The sequence below is a fragment of the Toxorhynchites rutilus genome, chromosome 3 (assembly GCF_029784135.1).
Source record: "Toxorhynchites rutilus septentrionalis strain SRP chromosome 3, ASM2978413v1, whole genome shotgun sequence".
Taxonomy (NCBI): Eukaryota; Metazoa; Arthropoda; class Insecta; order Diptera; family Culicidae; genus Toxorhynchites; species Toxorhynchites rutilus.
The window spans coordinates 25458500-25474064 of NC_073746.1; the positions used below are offsets into that span (position 1 = coordinate 25458500).

At 41.7% G+C, this 15565-nt stretch overlaps 2 protein-coding genes across 11 annotated transcripts in view; both read right to left on the minus strand.

Annotated features, from left to right (window-relative positions):
• Nucleotides 1–15565, minus strand: part of LOC129775328 (dual specificity tyrosine-phosphorylation-regulated kinase 2) — a 44194-nt gene that overhangs the window by 23280 nt on the left and 5349 nt on the right. The gene's annotated exons all lie outside the window — the stretch shown is intronic.
• Nucleotides 9252–14933, minus strand: LOC129772961 (uncharacterized). The gene has a single exon (XM_055776495.1). The coding sequence runs from the start codon at nt 14931–14933 to the stop codon at nt 9252–9254; it is 5682 nt and encodes a 1893-aa protein (XP_055632470.1).

Here is a 15565-nt window from a genome sequence, read left to right on the forward strand (position 1 = left end):
CCGAAATAACGGATTGTGTATAGATACAACTTATGGACATTATCGAATTATCTGTCCATTCCTAATGAAACATAATTACCTGCTGATGAAGTATGTGTACCCATGCCCGAGGTCAATAAAAAAATACGTTTGAGCAAAATTTATCATACTCATAGATACTCGGCGATAACAATCAATATATTAAAAGAAACAACCCACTCACCTCCCCACCCCATCCCCTTATCGAGAAGTTCGTTTCCATAACGATGAAAAAGTACACGCCAAAAATTATTGGGCCACATCTAATCACCACCAACCGGGGATCTGCTGTTACTGCTGCTGCAGCACGAAAACCCGACCGACGCAAATAACGAACCAGCGCCTTCTGAAACCGCGAAGGAAAACATACAGCCAAAATTGAATTAGACATTCGTAATTGAATGCTGTGGATTTCGCGATCGAAGTACAGCAGCGGCGCGTATCTGTGTTGAAGCGCAGCAGCACACTCCACCTTCCTTCTCACTTCCTGCCTTGTGGAAAGCGGCAACTTTTCAACCATCCTGCTCCGCAACTTTTCTCTCCTTCCATCCAAATCATCCACCTGGTCGTCGCGTTTGATGGGGATTCAATATATTCAATCGATTCATTCAAACCTCGGTCAGATCCCGTTTCTTTCGCCGAATCCGTTGGCTCTTTTTCCCACTTAGCTCTGGCTGTTGCCGCCTTCGCGCAATGCTACGCGAGGCGAAGCTCGATAGTGTTTGCTTGCATATTCTTCTGTGAAAGATCATTTCTCGTTTTGCTCCATCCCACTGGCGAACACCGTCATAGGTCGTAGGTTCCTTTGCTCTTGAGATTCTGCTGCCTTGACTTCGACATTTACATCCTCCGCGTGGTGTACATGTGAGCGAAGATACGCTGACTTTGGCCCAGATCCATTGGGCTTCCATGTTTTTTTTTGTCATATTGTGTCTGTGCAACTCTTGACTTCCTTGTAATTAATTATTGTTTACTCGAAGTCAACTTGACCTTGCACACAGCTTTTTTCGGAGCAGGATTCGTTTATGGATTGACTACGAAGCAGATTAACATTATTTATAGATGTGCATTTCTAGTCAGTCTAGGAGCTTATCCTCATTGCGACATAAGGTGAGAATAGCCTGATACTCATCTGTTTTTTTATTGTTACTCCGATGTGTTTCCACTAAAACTAATTTCTAAATGAAGCAGAACAAAAACAAACTATGCTTTGTCTTTTTCCTTTCAATTATGCAATATACAATCCTTGCAATAAGGAAATATCGTCCTGATTTACGTTCTATAAATATAATATAATTATAATACCTAAGTACTCGAGATCAAGTGAATTTCAATGGAATGAAACAAATGTTAAAAAATTAAGTTAACTGATTTTTTGCGAAAGTTAATTCCGGAAACCGACTTGTCTATCGAGACTATCCAAGACCAGTTCCACATAAATAGAAGCTTTTCGCAATCCTACCACGTTCCATCGACCGGTGATAATCGATAGAATGACAGCAATCGAATGTGATACGTGGATCAATATTTCTATGTTTATTGTTTTTACTGGCTTTGCCACATGTGGTCGAGCGTTGTTGTGCTGCACAATCACTTTACCGTGTTTATCTGATCGTATAGCAGCTATTTTTTTATTTAGGGTTCGGCTCATATTGTATTTTCCATGGTGGTTTTTTGAGTAATAAAAATTGGGGGAGATTATAAATTGTTTAACATTAACAAAAATTGGATAATATTAGTCCATCCGCATAATTAGCCCAGAATCCCCGCCGGTCCAAAAAAAATACAACGAATTACGAGTTTGATAATACCAGAAGAGTTGGGATTTGTTAAGAAACAATCGAATTACAGCCATTTCCACACAATAGAAGAATATGGTCATTAAATTTTAATAAGCAGAGATACTAACCTTCCTCATTTTTCAGCATTTCCCAGACTTCTTAGCACGCTCCCTGATATCCTGACGAACACTCAATTTATCCTGATTTTTCTGAAATGATCCTGATTTTTCCTGATTTTTGTACTCTTTACATTATTTGTAATAAATATACTGGTTTCCATGCCAAAGTTTTCTGCCATGATAGTTCTCCTGTGCGCACTTGTATATATCTTACATTAAGTTAAACTTTGTACTTAACTTTTTTATCTCTAACCTCAATTGTCTCGTGGCTTCCCAAAACAATTCTAGAAAATTTCATGAAACCAGATTGTCTGACGAACTTATGAAATTACAACGAGGTTATGTTTGAAGAACAACATTGCTTTATTGAGGATAATGTGTATGTAGATGTATCCCCAGAGCTTATAATGTAGGCATACGTTTCAGAGTATAAAATTACTCAAGGGAAAATTTTTGAAATAACAGATTTTATATGTTATTTGTTGTATTAATGTGTATTAACTTGTATTAACTTTAATGATGGGACTATGGTAAATATATCTATAACCGTACTGAATATAATGAAAATTGAGAAAAATTCAACAAGTCTTCCACTGCTGATATGCTTTCCTCATTTGTTGAGTAGATTGTAGTTTGTAGTTGCGGCTCGTTGAACGGGCGAATTGCCACTAAAACTCATAGACGTTAGTTAGTGTCCGATTTCTGACAACGTTCACTTAGCAGATCCGTAGATTCATCATAACCAGCAAGATTAGTTACTTATGTGGAATATTTTTTCTTCTAAGCATCATTTACATTGTGTAATGTTGGGTAGTGCATGGTGGCTACACTGAACCTAGTCAAGACAAAACACCTGCATTATCATCGTGATTGATGATTTCATCCACCAACATTTTTTATGTATAGCTTCGTTAATTGTGGGAAATATTGTGTTGCAAGGAAACTCTTGCCGATTTTATGGAAAAAATCAAGAACATCATTTTTAGAGACGTTCGTTTCTTCAATCATATATGCGCCGTTTTATATATTTACTAGCTGACCCGGCAAACTTCGTCCCGCCCAAAATTTGTTTTTTGTTATCAATACCTTCAAAAATTCACGTTTTCTTACTAAACGCAAGTTCATGAGTCCAATCACAGAACTGTTCATTGATTGATCTTCCAATCGACCCCGTTGAATTTACCTTTTTCTAAAAAAATCCTAGTACTTCTACCAAAACTCATCATCATAATATCAGATTATTTTCAGGCACAATCCTCGTTCAAGGTTTTTAAACCACATGCAAATAACATGTTTCTCCGTTCCATGGAGTAAATGTTTGATACAGAAAATATAATAGAATAAAAATAGACCCCTCCCCCCTTCACCCCCTAGGGAGGGTCTATTCACCATAGAAACGATTCGTGCCCCCAAAATATTCACATGCCAAATTTGGCACCATTTGCTTCATTAGTTTTCGAGTTATGTAGAAATTTGTTTTTCATTTGTATGAAAACCCACCCTAAGAGAGGAGAAGGAGTGTCGAACCACCATATGATCATTTATTGCACCCTAAAACCTCCACATGCCAAATTTGGTTTCATTTGCTTGATTAATTCTCGAGTAATGCAGAAATTTGTGTTTCATTTGTATGGCAGACCCCCCTTTAGGGAGGGGGTGGAGTGTTTAACCACCATAGAAACATTTATTGCACCCTAAAACCTCCAGATGCCTAATTTGGTTTCATTTGCTTGATTAATTCTGGAGTAATGCAGAAATTTGTGTTTCATTTGTATGGTTGCGCCCCCCTTAGAGAGGGGGTTGAAGCGTCTAACCACCATAGAAACATTAATTGCACACTAAAACCTCCACATGCCTAATTTAGTTTCATTTCCTTGATTAATTCTCGAGTAATGTAGAAATTTGGGTTTCATTTGTATGACAGCCCCCTCTTAGAGAGGAGGGAGAGGTCTCAAACAATCATGAAAACCTTCCTCGGCCCCAAAAACCCCTACATACCAATTTTCATGTCGATCGGTTCAGTAGTTTCCGAGCCCATAAGAATCATACAGACAGAAATCCATTTATATATATATATATATATATATAAAAGTTTTTTTGAGATAACTGTAAATCTCAACGTGTCAAGCAATTTTAAGATTTTTGCCATGAATTTTTTTAAAAAAAAACCCCGATTTCCGCTGATTTTTCGATTTTCAAAAAACTCAAATTTTAACGTCTGCGACACCTGTAAATGACGTCCGAATGAGCTAATATTTTGCATAGGGTATATTATTGTGAAAATCAACATTTCGTAGCATCTTCCGAATGAAAAACCGAAATAACTATTTTTATTGGCATCCTAAACCATATTTTTCGTCCCAAAAAAAGTCCCAAAGTTTCGATTTTTGACAAAAAAAAATTTTTCGAGATGATACTAGATCTCGACGTTTCATGCAAATTTAAGACATTTGGCATCAAAAAAATTTTCTCGAAAACCCCGATTTCCTGTACTTTGGGTGATTTTTCGATTTTCAAAAAACTTAAACTTTGACCGCTTTGCGCCACTTAAGTCCCTTAAGTCCGATTGAGCTAATATTTGGCATAGGATGTTTTTTCGAGGTGGGGAACATTTTGTACAGGGTAACTTTTTGAAATTGTAGGGTCGATTTTTTCCCATACATTCATTGGCACCCTAATATATATATACTAGCTGACCCGGCAAACATTGTTTTGCCATATAAATTAATTCTAGTGAATATTTTGGTTGTTGAATAAAAAATAATAATGTATCGTAAGTGTTTTTGAATGTTTTCACGATCTATAAAATTAATCGAATGTGATCAATAAAATAGAACAAATGAAACGATTTGAACGAACGTGTGATGCAGAGCAATTCAGAAATAGCCCCCCCTTAGAGAGGGGGTGGAGAGTGTAACCATCATAGAAACATTTATTGCACCTTAAAACCTGCCATACAAATGAAACACAAATTTCTGCATTACTCGAGAATGCAAATGAAACTAAATTTGGCATGCGGAGGTTTTAGAGTGCAATAAATGTTTTGGTTAGATGGTCCTCCCTCTTCTCTAAGGGGGGGCTGCCATATAAATGAAGCACAAATTACTGCTAAAAGCTTCACATGCCAAATTTGTTTCATTTGCTGGATTAATTATCGAGTAATGTAGAAATTTGTGTTTCATTTGTATGTACCCCACTGCCAGGGCTCCGCATAGCCATAGTCAACTTCGGATAGTCAGCTGACTATTTGACTGACTATATCCGTATTCAGTTAGTAATGACTTTTGGCTTCTTCAGGCAGTTTCTCCGCCAAAACGACTAAACAGTCAATCGGGCGTTTAGTCGCTATCTCCCTCTATCAACTCGACTATATCATTTCATTCTTCCCAGTCAAATTGTCCTCAGTGCATTTTGAAGTGACTTCCCCCAAAACGAATTCGTTCCCCTTTTTCTCTCTCCCATGTACGTGTGCATGCATCGATGTTTGAGATCAACGTGGTTTGACATACGCTACAGGTGAACTAGGGTAAGTGTACCAATTATGGAGAAAATATGTCACCAACTTTCAGGGATTTGCGAAAAAATACTCTATTTGAATTCAAAAAGTATACTTTTTCCAGCAGTTTGAACTCTGTTCTTGAAGATTCTCACTGATATTTCAATGATTAATCGACTAAATTGTGTTTAAAATATGTTTGAAAATGTCACTTCCATGTACCCATTATGGTTATAGTGTTCCTGAAGTTTCATAATGAGTGTACCTATTATGGTAATAGGCGGTGTCACATGGGAAACGTGTTAATAAGATTCAAATAATAATATTATTCGGCATGTTTTGATTAATTACTTTCTTTTGCTTTGATCGATTCTCTCCATTAACTTTCTCTTACGATAACCATGACCTCCCAGACAGATTTTGTGCCACATAATTTCAATATGCAAAGAACATCAACCAATTATTTGTATTGAAGATTAAAAAACTAAGAACTTCAGAGATAATAATCTGAGAGAGAGTACACTTAATCTTACTATAAATAAAATCGCTAAAAAATAAAGCGCGGTCGTCGTGAACAGTCGTAAACGGTCGTAAATGTTCGTATTCTTGACGTAAACACAAACATAGTGAGAGAGTGAGCAGTGAGCAGCTGCGATGCGTTTTTTGTGTGAGAGAGTGTGTGCGTCTGCGTGTGTTCGTTTGCGTGTACATTTGCGTTTTTTTTTTTTTTTTTAAAGAGGTGAGGAACGATCTACCAGCCTTACCTGGGAAGGGTTAACCCAGACGTCGAGTGGGGATCGCACCCACAAAAACCAAGCCCTCTACTCGTTGCCTTATTCCCCCTGGGACCACATCTAGGCGACTACTTCAGGGGGCGGCTGTGCTCATGCACTTCTCGAGTTTTCAACGCTAACTAGCGTTGTCCTTCCCTTTTTCTCAATATTTTTTTCTTTCCATTCGTTATTAATTCCACTGCGCTGATGTCCTCTTCGCAGGTGCGTGTACATTTGCGTGTATGTGTTTGTGTGTGCGTGTGTGTGTTTGCGTGTACGTGGGCGTGTGCGTTTGCGGGAGTGTGTTTTGGTTAGTTGGTTGGTTGATTGTAATCAAAAACAGTGTGAGAGAGTGAGCAGTCAGCCGCTGCGATGCGTTTTTTTGTGTGTGAGACTGTGCGCGTCTGCGTGTGTACATTTGTTCATTTGTGCGTGCATGTGCGTGTATGTGTTTGTGTGTGCGTTTTTTTAGAGCAGCGAGTAGAGAGTAGAGAGAGTAGAGAGTAGAGAAAGTAGAGAGAGTAGTGACTAGGGAGAGTATGAGGAGTGAAGAGAGAGTAGAGAGAGTGGAGAGAGTAGAGAGTAAGGAGAGTAGAATGAGTAGAAAGTAGAGTAGAGAGAGTAGAAAATAAGGAGAGTAGGGAGAGTAGAGAGATGAGAGAGTAGGGAGAGTAGAGAGAGCACAGAGTAGAGAGTAGAGATAGTAGAGAGTAGAAAGTAAAGAGAGTAAAGAGTAGAGAGAGTAGAGAGTAGAGAGAGTACAGAGTAGAGAATAGAGATAGTAAAGAGTAGAGAGAGTAGAAAGTAGGGAGAGTAGAGAGAGTAGAGAGTAGAGAGAGTAGAGGGTAGGAAGAGTAGAGAGTAGAGAGTAGAGAGTAGGGAGTAGAGAGTAGAGAGTAGGGAGTAGGGAGTAGAGAGTAGAGAGTAGAGAGAGAGTAGAGAGAGTAGAGAGTAGAGAGTAGAGAGTATAGAGAGTAGAGAGAGTAGAGAGTAGGGAGAGTATGAGGAGTGAAGAGAGAGTAGAGAGTAGAGAGAGTAGAGAGTAGAGAGTATAGAGAGTAGAGAGAGTAGAAAGTAGGGAGAGTATGAGGAGTGAAGAGAGAGTAGAGAGAGTGGAGAGAGTAAGGAGAGTAGAATGAGTAGAAAGTAGAGAGAGTAGAAAATAGAGAGAGTAGAGAGTAGAAGAGAGATTAGAGAGTAGGGAGAGTAGAGAGAGCACAGATTAGAGAGTAGAGATAGTAGAGAGTAGAAAGTAAAGAGAGTAGAGAGAGTGGAGAGTAGAGAGAGTAGAGAGTAGAGAGAGTAGAGAGAGTAGAGAGAGTAGAGAGAGTGGAAAGAGTAGAGAGTAAGGAGAGTAGAATGAGTAGAAAGTAGAGAGAATAGAGAGTAGAGAGAGTAGAAAATAGGGAGAGTAGAGAGAGTAGAGAGATGAGAGAGTAGGGAGAGTAGAGAGAGCACAGAGTAGAGAGTAGAGATAGTAGAGAGTAGAAAGTAAAGAGAGTGGAGAGAGAGTGGAGAGTAGAGAGAGTAGAGAGTAGAGAGTAGAGAGAGTAGAGAGTAGAGAGTAGAGAGTAGAGAGTAGAGAGTATAGAGAGTAGAGAGAGTAGAGAGTAGGGAGAGTATGAGGAGTGAAGAGAGAGTAGAGAGAGTGGAGAGAGTAGAGAGTAAGGAGAGTAGAATGAGCAGAAAGTAGAGAGAATAGAGAGTAGAGAGAGTAGAAAATAGGGAGAGTAGAGAGAGTAGAGAGATGAGAGAGTAGGGAGAGTAGAGAGAGCGCAGAGTAGAGAGTAGAGATAGTAGAGAGTAGAAAGTAAAGAGAGTAAAGAGAGTAAAGAGTAGAGAGAGTAGAGAGTAGAGAGAGTAGAGAGTAGAAAGTAGAGAGAGTACAAAGTAGAGAATAGAGATAGTAAAGAGTAGTGTTGACTTGAGGTCAACGATGGCTGGGAATAAGAAATAGTCCGAGTTCTTAATAACGTAGTAACGTGTATTAAAAATTTCCTGGAAGTTTACAATGGGTATAATTGGAGGTTGATTACAATAAATTAACAACCTACGTTTAGTGTTTTCTTGGTCCCTGCTAATTTGCTTCACTTCTAGTTTGCGCTACGCGCTGTAGGCGTGGAATTTCCACCGAATGGAACGGATCCTGTTTATGAGTTTTCCTGAATTCAGTTATACATATTTAATTTCCAAGTAATTCTTACCTTCTACTTAAGTTTAGAATTCAACTTGCTTTTAGTTCTAGGTAACGTTTTCAAATTCTAATTCTAAGGTTATCCTAATGAAAACATTTTAATTAGAATAAATAATAGTACAAAAACACAACGGTGGTGGTATTTACCAAGTAAGTAGATTTAATATAGAGTAACTAGTTCAAATTTTAGGATTAAGTAGAATATTCTGTATAATTCATGTAGCACTTAAGAATTCACATCATCTCAAACTCCTATTCTTTCAATTAATAGTATTCAATTCTATTGTTTTTAACTATTACAAAACGTTTGTCGTTCTATCGTTTGACTTTTCTCGTAGTCGGGCGAGTTTTCTGTCGATCCGCTCACATTGTGAGACGCGCCGACCGAGGGGTCGTAACACTCCCCCCCGCGTACGCCAATGCTTTGGCTTACCTGTCCATCGCGTCGAACATCTAGTACAGCGAGCTTCGTTGCAGGACGTTCGTAGATCCCTGACATGGTTTGCACCACAGCTGACCTTACGTGGTCGTCCTTACCCTTGTTGACTGCGATTACCCGTCCCTTGCGCCAACAGTTGCGTGGCAATCCTGGGTCTACCACGATGACGACATCATTTACCTCAATCGGTCTCACTACGCTGAACCACTTGGTCCGCTTTGTCAGCTCCGGCATGTAGTCTCGTACCCAACGTTGCCAGAATATGTTGGCTTCGACCTGCGATGCGCTCCATGACCGGCGCAGAACCACTGTACTGTCATCTAAAGTTGAGGTTGGTTTGAGACCATTCGAAGAACCCAAAAGGAAGTGGTTGGGTGTAAGAACTGGGGCTTCTGGATCTTCAACCGGGACATGCGTTAACGGACGTGAATTTACGGTGTTTTCCACCTCAGCCAGCATGCCAGCATGTCTGTCGGATTTCGTCCTGGATTTATTTCGCGTAAATTTTTCTTCACAGTTTGTACAAGCCTTTCCCAGGATCCGCCCATGTGCGGTGAAGCTGGGGGAAGGAAAACCCACTCCGTATCTGGGCTCACGATCTCTCGAATAACTGCCTCTTGATTCATTTCCTGGAGAGCCACCCTCAACTCCTTGCTCGCTGCCGTAAAATTCGTTCCGCGGTCGCTATAAATTTTTATTGGTACACCTCGCCTTGCCATCATATTTCTTAGTGCCATTATACATGAGTCCGCACTGAGCGAATGCGCGAGCTCTAAATGTATTGCACGGACGGTTAAACACGTCACTAGCACACCCCACCGCTTCTCTGTTCTACGCCCTACCACTACAGTAAGAGGCCCAAAATAGTCAACTCCAATAAAGGAAAAAGGTCTCGTGAATGCCGCCAGTCTCGCTTCAGGCAAATCACCCATTGGAGGAGGTCGTGGAGTTGCTTTATCATTCCTGCATACTTGACACCCAGCTCTGATTTTCTGGTACAGTCGTCTCAGTCTCGGAATCCGGTACACTTGTCGTAACTCATTTAAAACGGTGTTGTGGTTTCGGTGATGGTAACGTTCATGATGGTTCTTCACAACCAACCAAGTAACGTGGTGATTATGTGGTAATATAATTGGATTTCTTGCATCCATGGAAGCGTATTTACACGCACTAATTCTACCGTGCATTCGCAACACGTAATGCTCGTCGAGGAAAGGGTTCAATGAATATATCGAGCTAGACTTCATTAGAGACTTCTTGGATGTTTCTGTACTTAACAGTATGCCTAACTCCTCTGGAAACGACTCTGCTTGAGCTTGCCGAAATAGAAGGTTCGATGCCGCCCGAAGCTCGTCAGCGGTGGTTTGCCCATCTCTTCGTGGATTTTTTGTAATCACGCAACGGAAATTGTGACTGATGCGCAGCACTATTGCAGTTGCCCGGAGCAGCACCCTCCACCGAGAAAATCTGTGGACATCTATCGCCGGAACTGGAACCTCTACATGGTGAAAAAGATTGGCGCGAAGTTCCTCGCTCGTAGAGCTGACCCGGTATGGGTCAGCAGGCCAACTAGCACTCGACTCCCCCAAAAAACTTGGCCCTTTGAACCACCTGCTTCCTTCCGTAAGATCTGGTAGACGTTCCCACTTAGTAGCATCGTCCGCAACATTTTCTTTGGTCCCGATATATCTCCAATCTGTCATTTCTGTTGTCTCTAAAATTTCACTGATACGAGCGGCGACGAATTGTGAATAACGTCGATGGTCCGACTGGATCCAACACAGTACATCACGCGAATCACTCCAAAAGAATCTCCTGTTTATGGTGTAAGACAGAGACTTAGTTATTCTATCCGCCAGTCTGACTCCGATAACTGCTGCCTGCAGCTCCAACCTTGGAACAGAAAGAAACTTGAGGGGAGCCACCCGCGTCTTCGCGCCCACTATCGCGCATTCTACATTGCTACCCTGCTCGAAACGTAGATAAACGACTGCGGCAAACCCAGACAAACTAGCATCGACAAAGGTGTGAAGTTGGATGGTTATTTCTGGGTTCAGTGAAATGAGGGAACGATAACAACGGGGTATCCTCACGTCTTGCACCTTAGGAAGAATCTCGAGCCATTTCTCCCACTTTTCATTCAAACTTTTAGGAATCACGTCATCCCAATCGATGCCGGTTCGCCATATCTCCTGGAAAAGCACCTTCAGGTAGACGAGGACGTTTGATATTAATCCCAGCGGGTCGAAGACTGCCATAAGAGTGCTCAGCACCTCCCTCTTCGTAGGTTTCCGCGCTCCTGCTAGCAAGTCTCGGTTGTGTTTTGCTGATAGTTTGTACGTGAAATTGTCTGTTGCCGTACACCACCACATACCCAAAACTTTTTCTGTCCCCAGCTCTGAGCCGATGTTGAGATTTTTCTCGTCAGTCGTTTGTTCCATCATGGCTTCTATCACTTCTTGCGAATTGGAGACCCAGTTGCGCATGTCGAATCCGGCCTGAGCGTGAATGAACTTCACGTCCTTTGCGAGCCGAATTGCAATATCATCGGACTCAACACTCACCAGCATGTCGTCCACATAATGCTGTCTTATGATCGCGTGGGCCGCGGCTGGGTACTGTATCTCGAACTTGCTTGCATTGAAGTTCTTTATGTACTGCGCCCATGAAGGTGAACAGCAGGTTCCGAAAGGCATTACCTGTGTCACGTACGTGCTAGGTTCGCCTGTTGAATCGTCACACCACAGTACTCGAAGACAGTGTTGGTCTCTTTTGGACATTAGCATCTGCAGGTACATTTCCTTAATGTCGCCACTAAGTCCAACTCGGAATTCACGGAACCTGTAGAGCACGTAATCTAGAGGAGTCAGTAAGTCAGGCCCTTTCAACAGCATCGAGTTAAGTGAAATACCGTTGGTCTTCGCTGCTGCGTCCCAAACAATCCTCACCTTACCAGGTTTATTTGGGTTGAACACTGGAAAGAGTGGGAGATACCAGACCCGCTTTTGTGGTTGCTGTAACTCTTCATCCGACAACTTTCTAATGTACCCCTTCTTCCGATAGTCATCTATTTTTGCTCGCAGTACTGCGGCCAGCTCCGGCTGCTTTTTCATCCTATTCTCGAGACAATGGAAGCGTCGCAAGGCTGCAGGCTTGCTGTTAGGTAGGCGTATTTCGTTAAACTTCCAGAGCAGACTAACTTCATATCCCCCACTCTTTGATTGGGTGACGGATTTCAAAATCTGCTGTGCACGTTGTTCTTCACTGGATATTACTGGTTGTCGTGACTCGCAGATCCCCAATCCTCCCAAGGAAAAATAATCACGTACGGCTTCTTGTAATATTTGATCGCACTGTTTACTGCAAGAGCAGATTTGAACGGTATGATGTACAACCAGAGCATCACCTGTTTCGGAGCCTCCGTGTACGATCCAGCCAAGCCGAGTCTTAGTTGCAATAGGCTCTTGCATTTTCCCCTCTCTTCCTTTAAGCGGTAAGGTAATATTGGCGTTGTCGATTCCAATCAATATTCGAGGCTGTACGTTGTAGTACGACTCGATAGGAACTCCTTTTAGATGCTGATATTGGTGGGATAGCTTTTGCATATCCACTGACTGGTGGAAGAGATTCAGGCTTGTTACAGTGTGAACTCCTTGCAAGCGATACTTTTTCTGAGTTTCTCCCGTTCCCGATATGTCAATGTCTAGCTTCAGCGAATCTGTTTCAAGCCGGCGCTTATTTCCGGTCCACTTGAGGCACAATGGATCCGGCTTTCCGGACAGATTCAACTCCTGGACTAGTGACGCGTCAACCAGCGTAAGCGATGAGCCGTCATCTAGGAAGGCATAAGTTTTTATGGAAGAACAGGGACCATGTATCATGACTGGAGCGACACGAAACAGCCCTTTGTTTGTTTCCTTGTAATGTGCGTTGCATTCACGGATGGAAGTGGTTTGAGCAATTGCACACGATTCCTGATCGACTCTGCTAGTAGTGCTTGTTCCCTCAGCAACTCCTGATTTGTCCCGTTGGTCGTTGTGAAGAAGCTGATGGTGTTTAAATATGCAACCATTTTTCCCACACACTTGCTTGGACTTACAAATACCTTTGTGTTTCTTAAGACACTTTCTGCATAGCGTAAACTCCTTTATAATCGCCCATCGAGCGTTATACGATAGCTCGTTGAACCGCTGGCATTTCTCCAGATTCGAGCACTTTCCCTTGCAAGCGACGCACCCTGTAGGAAACGAACTGGACTGATTCACACTTGCTTGATGATCTGTCTTAACCGGCTGATGTCTGGAATCTTCTTCTCTGTGCGTATTGACGTAAGCAGAACTTTTCTTGTTCCCTCGACTGGCATTTGTTTCGTTCGTGAGACGTGCGATCGGGCACACTGTTTCTGCTAAATCGTATAACCACTCTGTCACGAGGTGCACCCGTTGTAAATTACGGCGATATCTTGCCCAGTCAACCTTGAAAGACGGTGGGAGTTTATCTACAAGCTCGTGCAACAGTGCTACGTTGTAGGAGTACTCTTCTAACTGACAAGCTTCAATCGTAGCACAGAGATTCTGTACTGCAAGAGAATACTCAATAAGGGTGTCCAGCTTGTCAGCCTTAGGAGCCGGCGTCGAGTGGATTTTGTATAATAAATTCTTCACAATCACTTCTGGATTTTCAAACAACATCTTCAACGTTGAAATTATACCGGGAACGTTCGTCGGATGCATCAGTCTGCATTTAACTGCCTCATACGCTTTCCCTCTAAGGCATTTCTGCAATCGAATTAAATTTTCGATCGGTGTATACCCGCACATGTCAGTGGTTGTCGTAAACGTGGAATAAAACAACGGCCATTCTTCAGGCACACCACTGAATACTGGCAGCTCACGTGAGACGGCCTGACGGGCTGCGACTTGGTTACGCGTCAAATTGTGATTATTCTCCTCCTCTGCTAGGTTCTGTCTTGGCGTAGACTGCTGTAGCGGCTGCCTGTTAACTAAAATCTCGTGTTCACGAGGTGCTTGTTGACAAACCGATGGCAATGGATTGAGTACGGGAAAACAATGTAACTTTTGAGAAACAGCACCAGCAGCACCATTCAACCAATCTGAAACCTTCTTCTTCGATCGTTCTTCTTCTACATCTATCACCGAAGCGTTGTCGTTGACCATCTCCTTCATGAGCTCGTGTCGTTTTCGCAGATACTCACGTCGATTTGCTTCTTCCGTTTCTTGAATTTTTCTCTCTTCTTCCAACATCTGCAATTGCAACTCCAACTGTCTCTGCTTGGTGGACCTTCTAGATGTTGCTTTGGAACACTGGCTCAAGTTATCCCCTAAAGCTTGTTGCTTGGTCTTCGGAGGATGGTTTGACTGCAGTAGCTCCGGCAGCTGTTTTTGTGGACCTTCTTTTGCAACAGTTGTTGGTACGAATGAAATAGACTTTGGGGGAACTTTATTAGAAACTGACGGAATACATTGGGCAGCATATGATGGCACTGTATAACATAAGTCTTGATTCACTCTGGACGATAAAACGGGCGGATTTGGCAAACAATAGGGCGGAATCGATGGCATTGGCGGCATATGACTATTCATTGGCATTGATTGGTACGGTGGCATCATATAAAAAGGCGACATGAATGAATAAGGAGGCATAAGCGAGTGAGGTGGCATAAGGGAGTTTGGTGGCATAATTAAATTTTGCCCGATTGAAGAACAGAATGTATTTGGCGGAAATATCGTAGATGATGTTACAGACGTGTTTATTACGAGATCGGAGGAAGTAATAAATGGTACACTGGTAGTGTGTTCCTGGATGACCACTGTACCATATGTACTTACGAGCGATTCCGTTGGGGCATTCGCTTTTGTCGACTCTTTGTTTTTGGCATGCTGCTTCTCTTCGCAGACCGAGCAAAGCCAATCTTGATGTTCGACATCTTGGTTAACACCCACACAGTCGAAGTGGTACCAGTCATCACATGTATCACACTGGAGCATTCGGGAATTGTCTGTAGCGTTGCAGGCCTGGCAGGTACCCTGTATTGTATCTTCAGGCCTGGAACGTGTGGCTCTCCCTTCCGAGTTATCGCGTCGATGCGACATCGTTATCCGGACGTGGATAAACGAAATTTTTAAATTGTTGACTTGAGGTCAACGATGGCTGGGAATAAGAAATAGTCCAAGTTCTTAATAACGTAGTAACGTGTATTAAAAATTTCCTGGAAGTTTACAATGGGTATAATTGGAGGTTGATTACAATAAATTAACAACCTACGTTTAGTGTTTTCTTGGTCCCTGCTAATTTGCTTCACTTCTAGTTTGCGCTACGCGCTGTAGGCGTGGAATTTCCACCGAATGGAACGGATCCTGTTTATGAGTTTTCCTGAATTCAATTATACATATTTAATTTCCAAGTAATTCTTACCTTCTACTTAAGTTTAGAATTCAACTTGCTTTTAGTTCTAGGTAACGTTTTCAAATTCTAATTCTAAGGTTATCCTAATGAAAACATTTTAATTAGAATAAATAATAGTACAAAAACACAACGGTGGTGGTATTTACCAAGTAAGTAGATTTAATATAGAGTAACTAGTTCAAATTTTAGGATTAAGTAGAATATTCTGTATAATTCATGTAGCACTTAAGAATTCACATCATCTCAAACTCCTATTCTTTCAATTAATAGTATTCAATTCTATTGTTTTTAACTATTACAAAACGTTTGTCGTTCTATC